Genomic DNA, 21,252 nt, shown 5'->3' with positions numbered 1-21,252 from the left:
GAAAGAAACTGAATCCTTCCAAGTCTCTTTATATTAATATTTGCTTGATTTCACACAATAAGTCTAAGAGTAAGTGTAACTTGAGATCTGCATTACATAAATCTCCATTATTTTTATTTCTTACCCATGGTGGTATATATAGCTGACTATGATCATCAAGAGGCACATTAGCAGAACTATAGAAGTAGCATAAATAAGTGGATGCAAGAGAGCAGCTGGTTGGGTGTACAATTCACCTCCTGCCAAATCCTGACAGAAAAAAAAAAAGTGGCATTAGTCAGCATTTTTATCCTACTTTTGATGATGAGCAAAATAAGTAACTGGGACTTTCATTTTAAAATCCAAAAGAACATACTGGGAATATATTTCAAGTCATACAGTAAACATGTAGTCAAGTCTGCAAGTCACTGCAGTTCAGTGTGAATGAATAATAAAAGCTTAACACAACATTTTAACTTCACATATTCAAGTTTAATTAAGTAAGCAATTTGCAATGGCGCTATTAGGAATTCACCTACTTTATCAACACACATAGTACTTATGTGTTTGGTTAGCACAGGCAGTAAAAAAGTCATTTGAATTACTACATCTCTACCTCAATATAACGCTGTCCTTGGGAGGTATATTGAACTTGCTTTGATCCACCTGACCCCCTGGAGCACTGCTTTACCACCTTCTATCCTAATTTGTGTTATATTGGGTGGTGTTATATCGAGGTAGTGATGTATTACATTTCAGTAACTGACAATAATATACACATTTTTAGTAAAATGGTTAAGATTACTAAAAAACAACTCTTTAGGGTACAGCTATGGAGACCTGAAATTTAAGTATAATAATATTCCAAAACCCCACTAAATTGCTGTATGTGTGTCCTTTTTTAGTACTGATAGCGACAAAATAAGTAGAATCGTAGATGAGTTTGTGTACATATATTAATAAATAATAAAAGTTGCATTAAAAGGATGTTGAGGTTGCACAGTTAAGCATTCAGAACTTTTCAGGAAATGTTAGAATTAAAGTTGCTTATTGTGAGAAATAGTGTATATGAGAATACAGAACTAGTATAAACTTAAAGGGAAACTACACTAAAGCAGTGATTCTCAAAGCCGATCCGCCACTTGTTCAGGGAAAGCCCCTGGTTTGTTTATCTGCCGTGTTCTCAGGTTCGGCCGATCATGGCTCCCACTGCCCACGGTTCACCACTCCAGGCCAATGGTTGCTGTGGGAAGCAGCCCGGGCCAAGGGATGTGCTGGCTGCCCTTCCTGCAGCCCCCATTGGCCTGGGACGTCAGTGGGAGCCACGATCAGCCGAACTTGAGGATGCGGCAGATAAACAAACCAGCCTAGCCCGCCAGGCGGTTTCCCTGAATAAGCAGCAGACTGGCTTTGAGAACCACTGCACCAATTCTCTTGTTGCAAAGGAAAAGATGCAACAGCTGTCAAGACATATCTAAATTTACAATAAAATAATGCTGAGGAATGCATGATGAAATGATTGTTTCCGTTGGACAATTTTTAGATGAACCTTTTTGAGGCCCTCTTTTGGACGCTGTTACCACGTTTTATTGAACTGTTTACCTGGAAGACTAACTACGGCAACTCCTTCAAAGCTGGATTCATTTTTGATATTTCAGGATTCACACTGCATATGGTCACAACAATGGATATTTTAAGGAAACTGCTGTCTCAAGTGTGACTTTCTTAGACTCACATTTGATCAAAACTTGCCATTTCGATGTAAAGGGACCATGTTTTAGGGCTTCAAGGCATATTTCACAACCCAGGCCCAGAAACCTTGCGAGATGTACTGTAAGGGGCAGCAAGCTAGAACCACAATGATATACAGCAAGGTAAATGCAAAAGGACTTGTAGTCTTTCAGACCAGCAAGACACCTGATCAGAGACTGACATTCTTAGCTCCTTGGAAGTCAAAACCATGGGCTATTCCAGCCTGACCATTCTCCCAGTACCCAAAAACCCTGGAAGCATGAAGTACCATGACAGTTACTTCATTGCCTGATCCCTTGACTTCATTTACAACTCCTATATTGTATGAGTTTTACAGCCAAGAGAGCTGAAGGGCTCTAACTTCTTTTTCTCTTTTTTCCTGTTTTTATTTTTTTGTCTTGTATTTATTAGCTGGGAGCGGGCCGTCCTTTTTATTATTTTAGGGTGAATGTGTGGCTGAGTGCATGCATGTATTACTACATGTAAAGAGCTCATGAGGAAGCATCAGAAAGAACAGTCCCCAAACTTAAATAGCCCTAAGATGCTGTGTTGTAAAATCTTTGAATATGGTGTTATGTGAAAATGTCTAGAGAAGGCAAGCTGTCTGCTACAGTTTAAGTGAGAGCTGCTAAACATCCATTTTTCAGAGTATTTTGTTAAAGGCTGTATTTGTGGATTTTGTTTTTGTTTTTTTGGAGTGGGGAGAATAGATTAGCCATTATAAATGAGAGAAAGTTACTTACCTTATAGTAACTGGAGATTTGAGATGCATGGTCCCCTATCTGTATTCCAGTATTGGCATGCACACACGCCATGTGCCCAGAGCCGGAGAATTCTGAAAGCAGTATCCGTTGGTCCACACATGGGCCCTGGCTCACCTCATGCCTCTGACTGAGGAGATAAAAGGCTGGGTGGACCAACCACCTCTCCAGTTCCTTCTTTATCTCAAATCAGAGAAGATCCAAAGCAGAAGGGGAGGAGAGTGGGTAGTGGAATAGATAAGGCTCCCACATCTCAAAGAGCTTCCAGTTACTATAAGGAAAGGTAACTCTTTCTTATTCTTTGAGTGCTGGTTCCTATGTCTACTCCACTGTGAGTGACTGACAAGCTGTACTCAAAGAGGAGGGTGAGAGATTGTACATGAAAGAGACGAATGAAGGACTGACATTCCAAAAAATGCATTAGCTGAGGAGTCCTGTACCAAGGCACAGTGTCTCGCAAATCTGTGGATGGAAATCTCAAGTAGACACCTGTGACTCTGGCAGACCAGGTGCCAGCTCATGTCAAACCCCTTAGGCCTCAACTGAGCACTGACAAATTCATAGCTGGAAAACAGTCTCTCTCAGGTCTGTGTTACAACTGTTAAAATAGGTATTAGGTTTGTAAGAATATGTTTAGACTTTATGAAATGCTTTAAGTTGCTGTGTGCATTAATTTCACTTACGATAGCTGCATCCCATGTTATAAGGTAATATTTAAGTGTTTGCTCTGTAACTAAAAGTATTTGCTCTGAAACTGCAGACTGTTAGTCAGGAGAGAAGCACTACCAAATATGAAATACTAGTTTGCCACAGGAGGTGTTATCTCTTGCCCAGCAAAGGAAGGCCCATAGAGAGAGAAACCATTGTCAAATATAATAGAACAAAAGACAGACTTTGTTGAGTGCTTCCCGCCACACCCATGAAGAGAGGTGCATACGTACTCATCCCATCAGCTTGAATTCTGGGGAAAGGCAATAAAAATCCCTGACAAGTAAAAAAACATATCTTTATGCTGTTTGGACTCAGAAGGACAAGGATTACTAAGCATAAGCAAAAGATACCCAGTGTTTGGCCTGGGTTAGCCCCGAAGGACATATACAGCTTGCTTATTATAGAAGTTTCTATTACCTTCTGAAACTTAAGACTGTAACTCATTTGTGTGTGTATGTTTATGTGATATAAACTTGTAAATAACTCATTTCTTTTTCACAGTTAAGAAATCTTTAGTTAATTATAGGATTGTCTACAAGTGTTATCTTTGGTGTAAAATCTACAGTGCAACTGACCTGGGGTACTGGTGCTACAGGATCGCAATCTGGTGCTGATGGAGCCCTAGACTTGTGGTATTCTTATCATGCCTCTGACACTTAGAACATACTAAGTTCTCTTAGGCTGAGCCTATAGACGTGATCAGTTTAGGCAGGTCTGAATCTGACTTCTTCAATGTGGATCTCGAGGAAGATGTAGCCTCATGCTTATCAGAATGCTCTCTGCTCCCTTAGAAGGCCCCACTGAGGGATCTAGGGGGGCAGACTCCCTTGCCCCGGAGACGGATCTTGTGGGGGTATGGAACAGAGACTAACGCACTCACTCTAAAATACAAACTATCAGACAAAAACCTTAAAACTTGAACTATAAAAATTATTTATATATATCTAAATATATTCAGAGATAAAGGAGAAAGCTGAAGATTCAGACACTGGAGGTTCTGACCCAGGCCATGTGGTGGTGAGAAGCAACTGGAGAGGTGGTCTGTATGCCCCATCCTATATCTCCTCAGTCAGAGACATAAGGTGAGCAAGGTCACATGTGTGAACCAATGAACACTGCTTTCAAAATTCTCTGGCTCCAAGCACATGGAATGCACGTGTACCCACAGGGAATACACACAGGGACCAGCACTCGAAAAAGAATAGTGAAATCTAAGGAGGAAACCTCAGTTGGCTCAGATACATGACTTTGATGTAAATAGTTTTGTTTTAAATAGTAAAACTGATACTAAAACATTGAACCAGCTCTGTTGATTTCATTGCCTTGAGTTCAACTGGGGTTTATAACTAAACACACAGCTACCTCAGATTCCTGTTTTGGGATTTACAAGGATTGGCTTTTGTTCTATTAATCTGATGATCTGACTCACTGATTCAATCCATTATCACTGTTAACTCATTGACCTGACTTTAATAGGATAATTATATTATTTAACAGTTTAGTGGCATTAGTACCTTTGTTTTAGAAACATGCTTTCTTGAATTTATCTTTATTAACTGTAATACATTTATAAAATGGATACTGGATCACTCAATAAGTAACTTGAGACATAACCACTAGGAATGTCTGGTGGGTATCAGCTGATCTGCCTAGAATCTAACCCAGCCCCTCTAAGTGGACCCTCTGGTTCATGCAGTATGCAACCTTAATTTGGTCCTTCTGTGCATATGTACTATGACAGTCTTTCCAACCGTTAAATAGAAAGTTTGTGGCAGAGCCATGATATAGGATTAGACTCTCCTTGGATTGAATCCAACACCCTATTCACAGGAGATATTCTCTCCCCTCTTGTAATCCTCTGCCTCTTTTGCTGTCCATCCTGTCCAATAATTGAGGCAGGGATCCTATAGTATAAATAGGTTATGATCATGTAATTAAGGATTATCATACTGCATACATGCACAGGGACATAATTAAGGCTGTATGAGCAATATTAATTCTGGTATTTTCTAATTCTGAATTGCTTGAATTTGCAACCAAAACATTATTTTAATACAGCATTACATATAAAATACTTCAATAAAAATATGATCTCATTCCATCTGATGGAATTTTTACTACTTGGAACAACTCAAGCTAATATTTCTGAAGAAAATAATCTGACCCAAATGGGAGGTAAAAATCTGGAAAGCAATAACACTAAGAGCCTTGCCCCAAAAAAATCAGACAGGAATTTACAGTGCAATAAGGCATCAAAAAACAAAACACACCCAAGAGCACCAGCAATTTAGCCTCTGGAATGAACACATAATAAGAGACAGTGACATGTTAGGGGAACTCAGAGGAGGAAAATAACATTTATTAGAGGCAGCAAGAACTATCTTCTGAGGAAATATTCTAAGTAGGCTTATTGCAACAGGATACAAGCATGATCCAAAGCCCACAGAAGTCAATGTAAAGATTCTCATTGACGTCAATGAGGTTTGGATCAGACTTCAAGAAAGAATCTTTGCTGGAATTCCATAGACTCTCAGGATCTGCCAGATGGCTTCTCTGGGGCCACTATCAAATGCTTTTGTAAAATCAAGGACGTTAAAAACCATCTTCTGCTGGTATTTAAAACCTTTTTCTGTAAGTCTTCTCAAGGTGTAAATCTGGTCTCAACACTACCTACAACAAGATCAAAATCTAGTTTATTATTCCCGGAGTACTTAATTAACAGCTATTTTCATCCTACTCAAAATAATAATGCAAAACACTTTCCAGGTACAAACAGATCTAGTTAACACAAATTAGCTGGTTACTCTTTTTAGGGATTTCTACAGATGACACCTTCTCCAGTCTTTAGGGCAGCTCTCTTTCCCCCAAACATTCTGTACAACCTGCACATAATAATTCACTATCACTGCCTTTCCAGCTTTTAACATTTCAGCATCTATCTTATCATAACCTGGTTTCTTACCCCTTACCACTCTTCAGTTACTTTCTCGAACTCAATTACTTCTACTGATATAGGTAAGTCTGCTATTTCTTCAGATCCCTCAGTGTGTTAAAGATTACCAGGTTGTACTCAACCAGCTACAATGTTCTATCCAATGGGCTTTCTGTCCTTCCTCTGTGGTTAAAATTGTACCATCTCGAGCCTTCACAATGCCACAACAGTTTAAGAGTTGTGACGACAGTTGTCTGGAGACTAGAAAAAGCTTTTAAGAATCTTTTTTCTTGTATGGCTCCTTGACTTCTATTACTTTGCTTTCCATCCATTCTCTCACCTCTTCTGGCTGATTTTTAAGCTTCCCTTTGTCCGCATACTCTTGCTGCAGAATAGCTCTTTTGCTGCTCTCACTCTTCCTGAATTCTCTTAATTCTTTCCTCTCTTCAACAAGCCTCTGTGTATTTGGTTGGAGCCATTCTTTTCTTAGATCTTCTTACCTCTACTGTGATCCTGGTAGCATTCACAAATTACTTATTTGAAAAACTGTCACTGTTCTTCTATGACCATCCATATCTTTAGCTATTCAGATTTATTACTAAGCAGCAGCTTAAAATGTGTCTTTACTTCTGGATCCACTTACTTTCTAGTATCATACATATCCTCTACCTCACATGGTGTTACCTGCTTTAGTTTTGATTGTTCCAATAACAAGAACTCAGCACTTGTGTATACCCTGGCAGCCAACACTGATCTCCAGAGCATACTGATGGCAATGTGAACAAGCTGTTTCTGGGTGAAGCCATAATTTGATCTCCATGTCAGTTTGTTTCTTTCCTCACATGGAAACAGTGTATCCCCAAAACAAAGACTGTTTAGGCTGCAGAGCTGGACAAAATGTTCTCCATTGTCAATCTGCCCTGGGATGCCATGTCTGTCCATAATGCGCTCATATCCAATATTATTGTCACCAACCTGTGCATTTAGCTCTCCCATGAGGTTAACAATGTCATAAGTATTGATCTTGCCAAGGATGCTCTGCAAGCTTACATAGAAACAGTCTGATCTGTTCATCGGTATAATTTGTTGGCGTATAACACAAACTCTGTGACTTTTTGATTGTTCATCACAAAGCGTGCAGTCAACATTCTAGAGTTACAGGTTCTCATTCTTCAGTGCTTTAACCGCTTCCTTGACTTGTAACAAGACTGTGCCTTCCTGGTGTGTCATCTTCTCTTGCAGATTATAAAACCACTGTCTCTTCCTATGATAATTTGCCTTATCTAGTCCATCTCATCTCACTCAGTCCAAGAATACTTATTCCAAAGATTTACATTTCTGTGACAATCCTGATCAGCCTCCCTGTGCTCCAAAGTATTCTAATATTCCAGAATCCAATTCTTGTCTTAACCTTAGATGTAAAAATACCTCATTTCAGATGAACTTCATTGCAACTTTGATTCTCAGCACTGGCAGGATTTACTGGTTCGCCAGTACTATCTTGTCTTAAATTCAGCAGATCGTGGTTCTCAGCAGTTTTGTTTCTATTGGCAAATCTGTGACAGATTCTTCTTGTGCCTGGATGTTTCTGGACATGTACAACTAGAACTAACTAGATGAAGCTGAAGGGCACTTGTAACCTGCCAGTGGTTATGGGCTCCTTCCACTGCAAGCACTTCATAGCCCACAGAACTCACCAAGCCACATGAAGCTTCCTGTACTATTAGTTCAAATTAATGAATTCACTGAACATTTGTTATACACATTACTTATATAAAAATCATACTTATGCTCCAGCTTATTAAACAGCTAGAATTGGGTACGCACTATGTGTCTCCTCGTTATTAGTAGATGTAGAGAAGACATAGTGTAATGTTCTGAAATACACACAGAGAGGTAGACTACAGGAGAAAATAGAGATAATATTTCCCTATACATCTCTAGCACAGTGGTCTCACCATATCCCATAATCGTGCATGTACAAATGCAAAGTACTGGGATTCAGATAACGGCACAAATATTACTTGCGTGTCTTACAGTCTTCACAACTAGAAAGTAGTTAAACAAAAACCATTAATCGAAAAACAAAAGGTAAACTATCTATAATCTCTAAAGGTTGTAAAATGGAGCAATTGTATCAAAAGGTAAAGCGAGATCAATGCTTGCTTGGGGAAGGTAATTGCTCAAATGATGTGGCAGTTCTGAAAAACTACCATAAATTCTCATGCTCATCTAAATCAAATCTTTTGATATTTGTCCATCAACATTAAAGTCTTAAATAATGGCACTATAATAAACAATTAATTTAAGAGAAAAAAAATCACGCAATCACCCTTTCTATAGGGGAAAGTTAGAGCTGTACGAGAAGTCTCTGAACACGCAAGCTCATTATTGAGAAACACCACTTTCTCCCAGCTCTGCTGTCAAAATACAAAATTACAACAAAGCCCACTTGTCATTTTTCTTCATTAAGTTGTGGTCAGGCACTGAGGCTCAAATCCTTAAGTGTCATTTTCTAGCTTTGTCGCCTTAAACTTTTTCAAAATATTTTTTTTCTGTGGAAACTTAATTTTGTGTATGCACTCATAGCAACAATGTTCTATGTAATCTTTATGTGTGAATATAGAAATTTAATCAGATTAATGGTCTATGCAAACATATAGATTGTGTATCGCCTTAATTTTCTTTCCTCCAGGTGGCAGAATTATATTTAACTTGAAGTAAAATCTCTCCTTGAACATAAGTTGAACAAGCGTAGGTAACATATTTCAGGTTTAAAAAAGTCTATTACATTTTAGAGGATTAAATGTAAAAAGTAAGATAAAAGAATAGAGTATCCAATTCTAGATTGTACTGATGAAAGTACCTTCAACCATTCAAAAATAGAAACTTTTCATTTAAGCTGTCTCCCATTTAAAAAGCTTCATATACAATGGGCATCACGCCAAATCTTACAAAGTCCCCTCCTTTAAAAAAAATTGCTTTTTGGTATTCTACCATTTAATGTTCTCTTTTATTAAATATATTTTTTTTAAAGTTTAACTGTTTGTTCTGCTAAATAGTAATAAAAAGTCACCACATTCTTCATGTATTACTTATCCCAAATTATTCTTTTTCCTTGAAAACATGATTTGGAGAGAATGTTTAACTTATTTTTAAGACCATATGTAACATTTCAAGTGTAATAAATACTGATAATGATACCTCTATGCAATTTAATTTTGCAAGTGTAACTTCTAAATGTTATTTATTATTAGTATTTCACCCCATTTCCTCTCATACTGATGTTCTCAATTTTGTATCCCAATCTATACTTACGATTGTTAGAGGTCTGCTCTTATAACTCTGTGGTAGGAACCATCAGAGCAGCACAAGGAAGCAGACAAGCAGAGTCCCTGTTGCTTCACCTGTCAGAAACAAAATGTACTGTTCCACCTTGGGTCATATCTTGGGAGACATAGATTTAGGAAGAATAGCAACTGTTTGCTAAGTTAGGGAGAAGGGGTCTTCTGGGAACAAGCAGTCACAAAAAGATAACTTACTATGAGGAAGGCACTTCCCTCAAGTCACTATTTCATTCCTGCCACTGTATTTCAGAATTGGTGTAATCATTTTAATGAGCTCAATACATGGGAGACACTCAAATCAAAATATTTGTAGGAATATCTTTAACAAATACTGTACTTTGCCTTGTGTAGTAACTAAACACCATAATCTTTTTTCTTATATTCATATATTCACCCACTTTTCCAGGAAGTATGATCATGAATACCGGATGAATAGGCATTTTACACCAATCTTCATTCAGTGGCTCTAAACCAGGGTGTAGAAACTGACAAAAACCTCATATCCATAGACACTAAAACTAACCTGTCAAGTTCTATTGTTGCCTAGAAGTTATTTCCTATTATTTTCTCTCCTGCCTACTATTCTTCATTTGAGGCTGTCATTGTTAGACCTAGAATCTAAAGTTCACAAAAGCATACTGGCAATTATTAGTTCATTAGAATAGATTTATATATTATAGTACCATACTGAAAGGTTTCATAAGAAAAACCTATTGTGTCTTTAAAATATTCTGCAGTAAAATTTAGTGTTTGCCAGTCTCCCATTTTCAGCCAGACCTTATGCCAACATCTAAACCAATACAAATAACACGTGAAAATTGTTCTGAAGTTCGTCTTAGTGTGAGCATACCCCCACTCCCACGGTATTTTATTATACTAAAAGCAAAACATTTAATTCTCTATTTTTCCTGCACATTTTTTTATTTCTGATTAAATTAAAATACCATACCATCAAGACTGCATAGTTACTGAGGGAGTAGCACTGAATGGTGGTAATGTTTTCATCTGAAGAGATAATGTGACATCCATCAGACTTCCATCCTCCCTGTCCATTGAGCAAATCAAAGTCCCATTGTGCCGCAACAGCATCTGCTCCATGAGCAATACGTCGCAGTGTCACGTTAATAGCAATGTGGTGACTGGCAAGGCCTAAACCATCTGTTTGGGAAAAAAATTACGGAATTGATTTTATATAAAAATGTTTAAAAGTTTAATTTTCAACACACACTGTAAATATTAATGCTGGACAATATCTGATTCTTAGAAGTGCACTAATTGAAACAACATTTGCATACCTCTTGAATATAATGTCAAGGATCAGGCTCCTAAAGCGTTGGTATTTTTCTAAGGTCATACAAATGTAATAATAATCAAAAACAAACCTATCTTGGTGAGAATAACTGGTGTTACTACGGTACGTCGTTTCCCATCATCTGCAAGATTTGTTGAATTTCCTGTTGCTGGGAAAAGTTTTCCATTGCGAAATGCAATAAGTTGAAGCTTATAGATGGACTCATTTGCTGGTTTAATTTCTCTTTTCTGCTTTTGTGTAAAAAGGGAGGGTGGCAGTTGAATAGAAGCTTCTATAATAGTGTTCTATAAACAAACAGATTTTAAGAAGTATTAATCTCTTAACAAAAAGGGGATTTTTTAGTCTTATTTAGCAGCTCCTCCAATTTATCACTGTTGGGCTTCCTTCCGCGCAACAATGTCTGAAAGAAACAGAGCTCAGGACTGGAATTATTTTTTTGGACAGAAGTGCTTCAAATAATCCACCAAAATATGCTTTAACTAAAAACCTTAACACAACTTTAATATGGAATTATTTGTTAATCATTGCCAGAAACTGGGAATGAGCGACAGGGAATGGATCACTTGAGGATTACCTGTTTTGTTCTTTTCCTCTGTGGCTCCTGGCATTGGCCACTGTCAGAAGACAGGATATTGGGCTAGATGGACCTTTGGTCTAACTCAGTATAGCCGTTCTTATGTTCTTAAGATGGCGGGAGATTTTGTACATAGTTTCCTTTCTGGTAGCCAGTAAAGCTCAAATTGCTAATAACAAGTTCCTATAGTTATAGGTGCTGACTTCCTCTCTACATGGGGGGTGGGGTAGGGGTGCTCTACCCCCTCCCCCTCCAACCCAGGCCCTGCCCCCACTCCACCCCTTCCCCCAAACCCCTGCCCCTTCCCTATCCAGTTCCACCCCCTCCTAGCGCCTCCTACAAAGCTGAAACTCGGCTGGTGGGAGGCGCTGGGAGAGAGGGGGAGGAACTGATCAGCAGGGCCACTGGTGGGCGAGGCACTGAGGGGAGCGGTGGGGAGCTTGGCTGCTGTTGGGTGCTAAGCACCCACTAATTTTTTTCTTTGGGTGCTTCAGGGCTATGCCAGCCAGCGCCTCTGCCGAAGGTTTTGGAAAATCTCTTGGGAGCTAAACATAAAAGGCAAGGCCAAATGCAAGACAGGCACACAGACAAATGTAAAGGTAAATGCTGTAATTGTTTCATCTGGAGTGGTATTATCAGTGCTTGAATTACAGGAGGGACTTATGGGGGCTGGGCCCCCTTATTACTTTTAGGAGCTACACCACTTCTGAGTTATTCATAAAGGCACCGGGGTATATTTTTGGTCCCCTTACTTCTTCCCTGCATGGCCAGCAGCAGGGCCAGGAGCTTCAGAGACAGCAGCAACACCATGTGCCAAAAACCTATGGTGGGGAGGCACAGAGAGGGAAGGGTCTGCAAAGTGAGTAGGAATATGCTGGACTGATCAGCAGCCCTGGCACCACCATTGCAGAAGCAAGGGGTCCCCTGACGAGAGCAAGCAGGTCCCACTGAGTATGCTTGGCACTTTACTGGTGGATACTAGGCTCCAATGCCCGCTCTGGAGAAGCCCCTTCAAACCATCAGCAAGAGAGAAGTGCTGTCCAGTGCCCTGGCCAGCTGCTCAGCAGAGATCGGTTCATGCTTGGCACGTATGGTCCTGACCACTCTGCTTCCACAGATGGGAGGTGCAGGGAGGAGGACTGGGGGAACCTACAAGATGGGAATGAGGACAGCAAACAGAACGGTCACCGCAGGAGGACCTGGGGGATGACGTGAGCAAAAATCCAGCCTTTTCCTTTCCAGGAGATCTGCACTGGGAGAGGGCTCTGCGGGGTGAGGGAGAGTCAGAGTGGATGCAGGGCAAGATGGTGGGCAAGTACAGGGCTAGGGGAGACAGGATGGTGTCAGGTGCAGCCGGAGGCAGGACTACAGCAGGGAAGATGGGGTTGTTTGTTGAGTGTAGAAGACTGGGGGGAGGCAGAGACAAAAGGCACACCGGTGTAAGTGGTAGCGGGGGTTGAAGAAGTGCTGTGATAGGTACAACAGAGGGAGCCTGGGAGGGGGAGGGGGAAGAGGCAGGAGCAGATGATGGCGGGGCAACAGGGGTAGGTGGGAAGAGTTAGCAGCAGGGGCAGAAGGCAAGATTTAACTGGTAAGGAAGGAGGAGGCAGCTGAGCTAGAGAAAGAAGCAGGACAGAAGTGGCGGTGGGAGGCTAGAGCAGAGGGGAGAAGACTCAGCTTGGCAGAGCAAAGAATAGCAGCACAAGAGCCAGCCAGAGGATACTCTGGCACCTTGTTCCATGTTCCCTGAAGGACTGCTTGTAGGTGTCCTCCTACGTTTTTTCCCCCATAATTCAAGCACTGGGCATTATCTACAATTTTGTACACAAGTTATTGGTACAGTACATATCTGCAGTGAAGGTCCAAAATATTAAGCAGTAATGGCAAATTGATACGCTACACTGGCATTTAATCACAAATGGATTTTCCATGGAGTCACAGTTAAGTACTTTCCCCTATATACAGACAAATGAATCTGTCAGAGTTGTTTTCTAGTTTGTACTCCTTCACACTGTCAGTATTTATCTAAATATGTATATGTCCTCAATCACCATATGAGACACACTTGTTTAGACTGTGTGTCAAAGTAAAAAATTTGAGTTAAATCAATGCATCTTAAAAAGTAACTTATTTTAACTTGAAAGTTAAGTGTAACATGCAGATAGCATATCAAAATAAATGTACTGAACATTAAAGAGAGGTCAGGAGGTAATTCAATTTCTATGCTGCTGAAATCCTGTATGTGTCTAATGCCTTGTCTACAGTACGGTTCTGTCGGCAAAAGAGACACGAGGAATTGCCAACCCTTCCCAAAGCACCCTGCATCTAGTTGCACAGTGGGATAACTACCCACAGTGCACTGCTCTCTATGTTGATACACGAGCTTCCGGTGTAGAAGCACTCTGCCGACACAAAGAACATAGTGTGGACATGCAACAGAGGCATAAGTTTTATCGACAGAACTCTGTAGTGCAGATATAGCCTGAGAGTATGGTGGTGGTGGTACTTTTTTTTTTTTTTTTTTTAAATGTAGACACTGGTCTGTTAAGAATGGTTTTAAGTAATTAAGCCAAAAGCAACACAAAACCAACCTCCTTATTCCTCTCATAGCTTCTCTGCCCTTGTTCTTAAATAATTGTTCTGTATTACAATGCAGTAGGAATATTTTTACATTGGAAACTAAATTTAAGCCTGCTTTCCAACCAATTAATCTCTAATTAAGTCTTATAAGTCACTATAGAAACAATGAGTGTCAGACCTTTAGTGCCAAACTTGACAGTGTATTTGAAACATTGCACTTAAAGCTTAATTGCTTATCTAGGTTTCCATCTGGATCTCTTCTCCCATAGTCAGAAAGTCCTGTACGGTCTGTTGCAGCCACTTTCTGAAATACAGTGCATGTCATCCCAGTGAAGCCAGTTGCCTTTATTACATAAGCCTCCAGAGCAATATTTGGGGAGTACTGTGACAAGAAAAATAATATAAACATTAAAAAACTTTATACCACTTAAAAACAAATCTTCATAGGATTCTGCACATTAATTTTATACAAAGACCAGAAAAGCATTCTGTATAACTATCAGGTTAATTTGGTCAGAATAATTATTTTTTACTTTTAGGAATCTCAAATATTCTAGACCTCAAATCATAAATCAGACAATGTCAAAATATATTAAGTATGAAAAAAAAATTCACATTTCAAAATAAACAAGAAATGTTTACTTTAAATTAATGGAACTTTATGCTTACTGTTGAGTAAACTTGAGCCCCATTTGCCAGTCGATACATAGCAATTCTCTGTAAACACTGTACAATTCTAGTGCAAGCTTTGGCTTCTCTCTGTGACATCCATAAAACACGTTCATCAGCTAGCATGATGTTACTTGCAATGTCCACCATCACATCACCAAGCTAGTATGGGACATAAATAAGAAAACACCAAACAAAAAATCTGTCAGCTTTGGTAATTCATCGTTTGGCACATCAATAAGCAGCATAACATCCTTTTCAAGACAGAATTATTGGAAACCCAATACTACTGACAGCATCTTTAAAAACAAAACAAAACAAAACAAAAAACAAAAACAAAAAACCCCACAGTTGTTACCACATCAACCATTATTTGTCAGGTATGAGTTACTGGAGTGGCTTTTAAGAGTCAGATATTTACCTTGCTGTAGCATTATTTTTAAGACAATATATTTTGCTTTCCTCTTCTGTCAGATAAATGCAATATTATACTCCAATAGCAAAACAGCATGAGACATTTAAGGGGGCCACCATCAACTTCAACTTTAATATATTCAATAATTAAAAGTAGTTTTCGATGGTACTCCTAATACCCAGATACTGTCATTTTTGGTAGTTTAAGCTTTTCTTTCTTCCCCTCTTTTACCACAACCTCTCTCCCTCCTCTTCCCCCTGGCCCTGGAAATTTACTGATTTAGACCCCAAACCTACAAACATATATGCACATTCTTAACTTTGAGCACTGCCAACAGCTCTGTGAAGTAAAGGACACTAAGATTTTACAGGATCAGTGCCTCATACAGAAGAAACAGTGGCAGAGACTATACACGAATGCTGTCAGATGAACAAAACAAAAAAAAAACAACCTGACCTCTTTCAGTTACTGTAATCTGAGGTGTTACTTTTTTAACAATAGCAGGTAAGAAGACAGCAGTGAGATTTCTAAGCTTTTCAAACAAAAAAGTCCATATCTGGAAGTAAAGATTTGCCACATCTTTTCCATTGCTCTGCTAGGGACTGATGCTGCAAGGCGCTGGGCATCCTCAACTGCCAGTGAAGTCAACGGAGAGAGGGCAGCACTCAGTACTTTGCAGGATCAGGCCCTTATTTAATACATGTTTCTGAAATCAATCAAAACTAAGCCAAATGGATAAAATACTTATTAATTTCATTATAAACCATAACACTGCTTTAAGTCTGATGGTTAAACTGATAATTTATTATAAAAGTCAACCAGAAATTCCTAAAATTATAGGAATCAGACGTCATTGATTCTCTCTGCATAAATCAGGGGTTCTCAGACATTTGTACTGGTGACCCCTTTCACACAACAAGCCTCTCAGTGTGACCCCCCCTCCATAGATTAAAAACACTTTTTAATATATTTAAACACCATTATAAATGCTGGAGGTAAAGCGGGGTTTGGGGTGGAGGCTGTCAGCTTGTGACTCTCCCATGTAATAACCTCATGACCCCTGAGGGGTCCTGACCCCCAGTTTGAAAACCGCTGGCATAAATCATGAACTTATTATAAAGTCACACTTGCACACTGTTCCATCAATATCATCAAGAATTTTCTTAAAATGTTTCTAAGCCTTGATGATTTCCACCCCTCCCCCCCATTTTCTAATGTGGAATAGTCGAACACAGATTCCCTCCCTCCCCATCCCCAAATGTTTGTTTTTAATAATGGACACATGACACTGAGGAGGCTATTAAGGTTACAATTCATGTATTCTACATCTTTCAGACTATTCAAACTGCACAATGAAGAGCCATTTGAAAACGTATTTCATATATTTTCAGCTCTACATTTTAATTAATTCCAGGTAAGCAATGTGTAGTGATTAATTTAAAACTTTTTATTTAGACTAAAGGAAGATTACTAAAGCCAATTATGTATTGGCTATTCATGCTAGAGAATGGGCTAACACTTGCAACTTTCCAACAGATCAACAAATCAAACAGGTTTCACTAAACATGGTTTAAAAAAACCCAAAAAGAACAATACATCATCTAACAGAGGAACTGAGAAACTTCAGCTACTATTAAAAACACTACCTATGAATTTAACTTAGACGGTTTTATCGCTTTATTGCCTTCAAGTAGTGGCAGAGTGATATCAGATTGACAAATCATTGCTGAGAAAACAATACCCTTACAATATAATAAATAATGCAGCAATCCATATTTTAGGTGAGATACTAAAAACAGTCATTTATTAAATTACTTTAATTATTTCACAAACATATAGAAAAATTAAATTTAGGACAAATTAACTGAGCTATGTATTTAAAAGGGAACTGCAATGTGAAAATCCTCCAAAAAGAGTTTTACTGTGAATTTTTAGACTATATTATTTGTTCGTCATGTGCATGGGTTGGGGGCGTTTTTTGGCCAAGTTCCAAATTATTGCACTGTGATCTCCAACTTTCCAAAATGCACTGAATAGTGAGATCAAGATCACTGTTCAGCAGTGAAACAGTTTCTACCCACTCTTTCTCAACAATACGCTCTCTAAGATTTTACACCTCTACCTCAATATAACGCTGTCCTTGGGAGCCAAAAAATCTTACCACGTTAATAGGTGAAAACGTGTTATATTGAACTTTGATCCACCAGAGTGCACAGCCTCACCCCCCACGAACCACTGCTTTACTGCATTATAGCCAAATTCGTGTTATATTGGGTGGCGTTATATCGAGGTAGGTAGATGACTGAAAAACCTTAGAGATACAGCTCAATATTGAATAAAGCCAGGCTATCATGGGGGGAAAAGATAAGTCTTGTTTTATTCATTACTGAGAGGATCTCGGAGGTCTTCATTATTCATCTTTTTATATAAAATCATTCTAATGAAAACCTGGGTGACCCACTCTATACTAAATAAAACCAGACTTACTGGACCTATCTCCCTGCTCCAGTACTGACCAGAGACATTACAAGTCCAGCGAATGCTGGAGGATCTCAGCATGAGTACAAAGTCTTTGACCATGGGTCAGCAACTTCAGGAACCTACTAAACAAAAGAAAAAATGGAATAGAACCTGAAATTTGAGCTCCTCAACCTAAGGTTTAGAAGGTTTTACTATTTAAAACAGGTATTTTTAATACGGCAAATATTTCATCCGCTTATCTTGAAAATGGTATCAAATGTTAAAGGTACCTCTTTGTACTTTTCAGCAAATCTTCCAAATTTTTCTATCATTTCAGCCACAAAAATAACATCCATCTTATCAGAAAAATTTGCTGCTTCAACAGTGTAAGCCAAAAGCTGTCTTGCTGTTGCAACTGCATTAGTAAGGTTGAGTGGCATCTATATAAAGAACAAATATGAGCACCGAAAAAGGAAAATTTAAATCTAAATACAATTTAGGAGAATGCCTGTTTCAAATTTGAGACTATTGTAAAACAAAAACAAAACCTTAATTTTTTAAATAAAGTACAATTAATACATTTCTCCTCCTTTGCACATTTATTTCCTGTATATATAGACAAAATTGTTTTCCAAAATTCCTAGAGCATGAAAAATATGTTTCATAGCTAGGTAAGTTAAGAGAAAGCTACATACACCACAGCCACAGTATCTATTGACATATTTAAAATAATAGAAAATGTACTTGAAATTAATGAGAGGCTCTCCCTAAAATATAAGAAAAGTTCAAGGTCAGACTCCTGCAACAACAAACAGGCAGGCAGATTCCTGCATCCTACCAGAGTCCTATGGACTTCCTGTGGCACTGCACAGGGTCTCACCTGCATGGTTCTCTTTGCAGCATCAGTGCTTGCACCAGTAGATCTGGAAGCATGGTTTTAGAAAACAATGATAGATATCCCTAGTGTACATTAGTTTAGCAGCCATAATGCATCATTTAAAAAAAAAAAAAAAATCAAGTTCCAGACTTCAAATACTGCATATAATCTCTCTGGGCTTTTCTTTTTTTAAAACTAATTAATTCATTTTTCATTAAAAGATCACATTGTATATCCATCTGCCTGGATTATGCAATATTTCCATAATTTTTCCTTAAGGTAATGAAGAATTCCCTTTAACACAAAATTAATTGTAGCATTTTATTTAGTAAGGGTTTCCTCCCATTTTGGAGCCAGATCAATATTTGATTTAAACTACCAGGCGTTAAAAAGATAATAATATATCTAGCCTGTAAATAAAGACAAAAACAGTCCAGCAAAACAAATCTTTGGGCTTGGATTTACCATGTCAGAGGGCCTCCCAACCAACAGATTTCTGTGGGTGGCGTTGGGAAGGGCCAAACCTGAATCCCTGCAACGCCACTCAGGTTTGGTTTGCTTGTCCCTCTGTCATGATGCCAGCGGGTAAGGGAGGAACGATGATGGGGCCACAGTTGAGTGAGTGGTTTTGCAACTTGGCATTTTGGGTGGCCAAAATCAGGAGGAGCTGCCCTACCACAGGGGTGGGAGTGGAGTGAAGATGCTGGTGAGTGGCCATGATGTTGGGAGGCACTCAGGGCTGTGGTGAGTGGGATGTATGTCAGAGCTCCTGGAATGTGTATGGGGACTCTCAGTGTAAGTGGGAGCTGGTGGAGGATTGCTGGGATATATGTGGGGTGAAAGGCATTTGTTTCTGTGTCCAGCGAACATCTGGAGAGAGGATGCTTTGCTAAATGGCCCCTGTTCACGCTGTGCAGGGCGGGCAGAAGTTGTAGAAGAATTAGACTAGGGTACAGTGACGCTCAGGTGTGCCCAGTTCTCCCCTCTGTCATGGTAGGGGCAGCTGGGCCAAATTTGAGTGAAGGTGTGGGGGAGGCCCAATTTCCATAGTGCACAGGACCCAAAAACTATTTAATCTAGCACTGAAAATCTTCTCTAGATTTCACTTGGGTTTTAATTATTAAACTTAACTATCTTGGGAGATCGAAATGTTTTCTGTGCAAAAAATGACTAACAAGTTTTCTTGACCTACCTGTAACAAAATTGTGTTACGCAGGAAAGAATGATAACATTTAGATTATTTCTTCTAAAGGAATAATTAAATCACGGAGCTCAATATTAAGATAACATTTTTGAACATTCCTTACAATTTTGACAGAGCAGAGAAATAATTATACATTTAAACATGGAAAAATCAGACCAGTAATCCTGCTTCTCTTAAGATATCCCTGACAGGATTTTCACTCTGGGTTTCATTTTCCTAATGTGAGACTTGCAGAACTCTCCCTAACCATGAAAAAAATATTGCCCACCAAAGAGCAGTAGTAGTAGGGTAGAATATAAGCCAGGCTCCCTAATCACAGATAACACAAAGAGTAAAAGAAAGGAGTATTATCACCCCCAGATGAGGAATGAAGGCACATAACTATTAAGTGATTTTTTCCCAAAGTTACACACAAAAAGTCGGAGGTAGAGCAAGGACTTGAACCCAGATACCCTGAATTCCAGATGGTATTTTGGTGCTAGTTTTCTAATACCATGTCATATTGGCAACACCACTGAACCATAGTTACTGACTTTGCATGTGTATCACTTAGTAATATCTGTAGAAGATTATAGTTAAGGCTCTCTCTCTTTGCTGTTTGCTTTTAATGGTTAATGGAAATTTATTCAGAATTTTAAGGAAAGTGTTTCATTTATAAACGTCCTCATAAGAAACCATGCCGACTACAACTCCCAGGTAAAATTAATAATTTATTTGGACGAGGTTTCATTTATGAGTGATTCTGGGTTTGAAAAACATGCAAAGAAATTGCACCAGGAATTTGGAACCTTGTAGGTTTATTTACTTGTTAAAAGCAAATGTATGCTTAGACTTGAGAAGATCCAGTGTTGTGTGTGTAATTCTTTTATCCACCATTAATTTGCAACTTGTTTAAAAATTAAAGTTTCCTTCTATATTTTTAGGACGGCTTTTTCTTCTTTTCTTTTTCACTTTTTGTTCATTTTCTTTAATGGAATATTTTTGGGACAAAGAATAAACAGGATTAAGTGAACAGTAAGATTTAAGTCTAACTACATTCTGGATCATTTTCTTATTACTTAAAATTTAATTTCCAGTGGAAGGACTACAGAAACTTTTAGTCTGTACTTATGTCAGATTTCCAGTTTTTCCATCTGTAAATGTTCATAATTCACAAAAAGGACTATTAATCCATTTCAATTTTCTGTGCAGTGATATTTTGAAATTTTAATATTTCTTTTCAAGTATTAGGCATAAGCAGTTACAACATTCTTACAAGACATTGGTGAATGAGTGAGAGTGGGCATAAAAAGAACCATATTAGGCCCTGATTACAAGGCTGCAAATTCCTGATTGCTGCTGCTATTCAGCACTTTTTTTCAAACCCAGAACCCCAGTTTTTGGGTAAATGATTGTCATTTAACTAACATGAGTGACATTTCATGAACGTTTATAGTTAATCATTCAGAGTGCCTACAATTGCATTTACAATGGTGTTAGTTAACTCAAAGTAATTGTCAAATCAACTCAAATACCAAAGAACAAAACACGACAATCTAGACAAGGCCTGAAAGTATCTCAAAACAAACAAACTTTAGAGTAAAAAAATGCATGGTATATTTTTGATTATGATTAATATCTCTATTTTTAAAGTGTATCTGCATTTGTAAATAAATATTAATGGATTTACAGAATCAATA

At 38.5% G+C, this 21,252-nt stretch overlaps 1 protein-coding gene across 7 annotated transcripts in view; it reads right to left on the bottom strand.

The window, feature by feature from the left end:
• ADGRA3 (adhesion G protein-coupled receptor A3) overlaps positions 1–21,252 on the bottom strand; it is a 117,667-nt gene that overhangs the window by 18,467 nt on the left and 77,948 nt on the right. For 5 of the 7 annotated variants that reach the window (XM_032795552.2, XM_032795545.2, XM_032795546.2 and 2 more), the window contains 6 exons: positions 17,783–17,932; positions 14,618–14,779; positions 14,127–14,330; positions 10,865–11,078; positions 10,432–10,640; positions 125–249 (listed from right to left, as the gene is read on the bottom strand). In XM_032795552.2, the coding sequence (XP_032651443.1) occupies positions 125–249; positions 10,432–10,640; positions 10,865–11,078; positions 14,127–14,330; positions 14,618–14,779; positions 17,783–17,932 (1,064 nt within the window). The remainder of the gene's footprint in view (positions 1–124; positions 250–10,431; positions 10,641–10,864; positions 11,079–14,126; positions 14,331–14,617; positions 14,780–17,782; positions 17,933–21,252) is intronic. The other 2 variants (XM_032795547.2, XM_032795548.2) reach the window with 2 other exon arrangements.

This window comes from Chelonoidis abingdonii, chromosome 5 (assembly GCF_003597395.2).
Source record: "Chelonoidis abingdonii isolate Lonesome George chromosome 5, CheloAbing_2.0, whole genome shotgun sequence".
NCBI classification, from domain to species: domain Eukaryota; kingdom Metazoa; phylum Chordata; order Testudines; family Testudinidae; genus Chelonoidis; species Chelonoidis abingdonii.
Note: the sequence above shows the minus strand (reverse complement) of the source record. Positions and strands in the feature narration are given on the sequence as shown.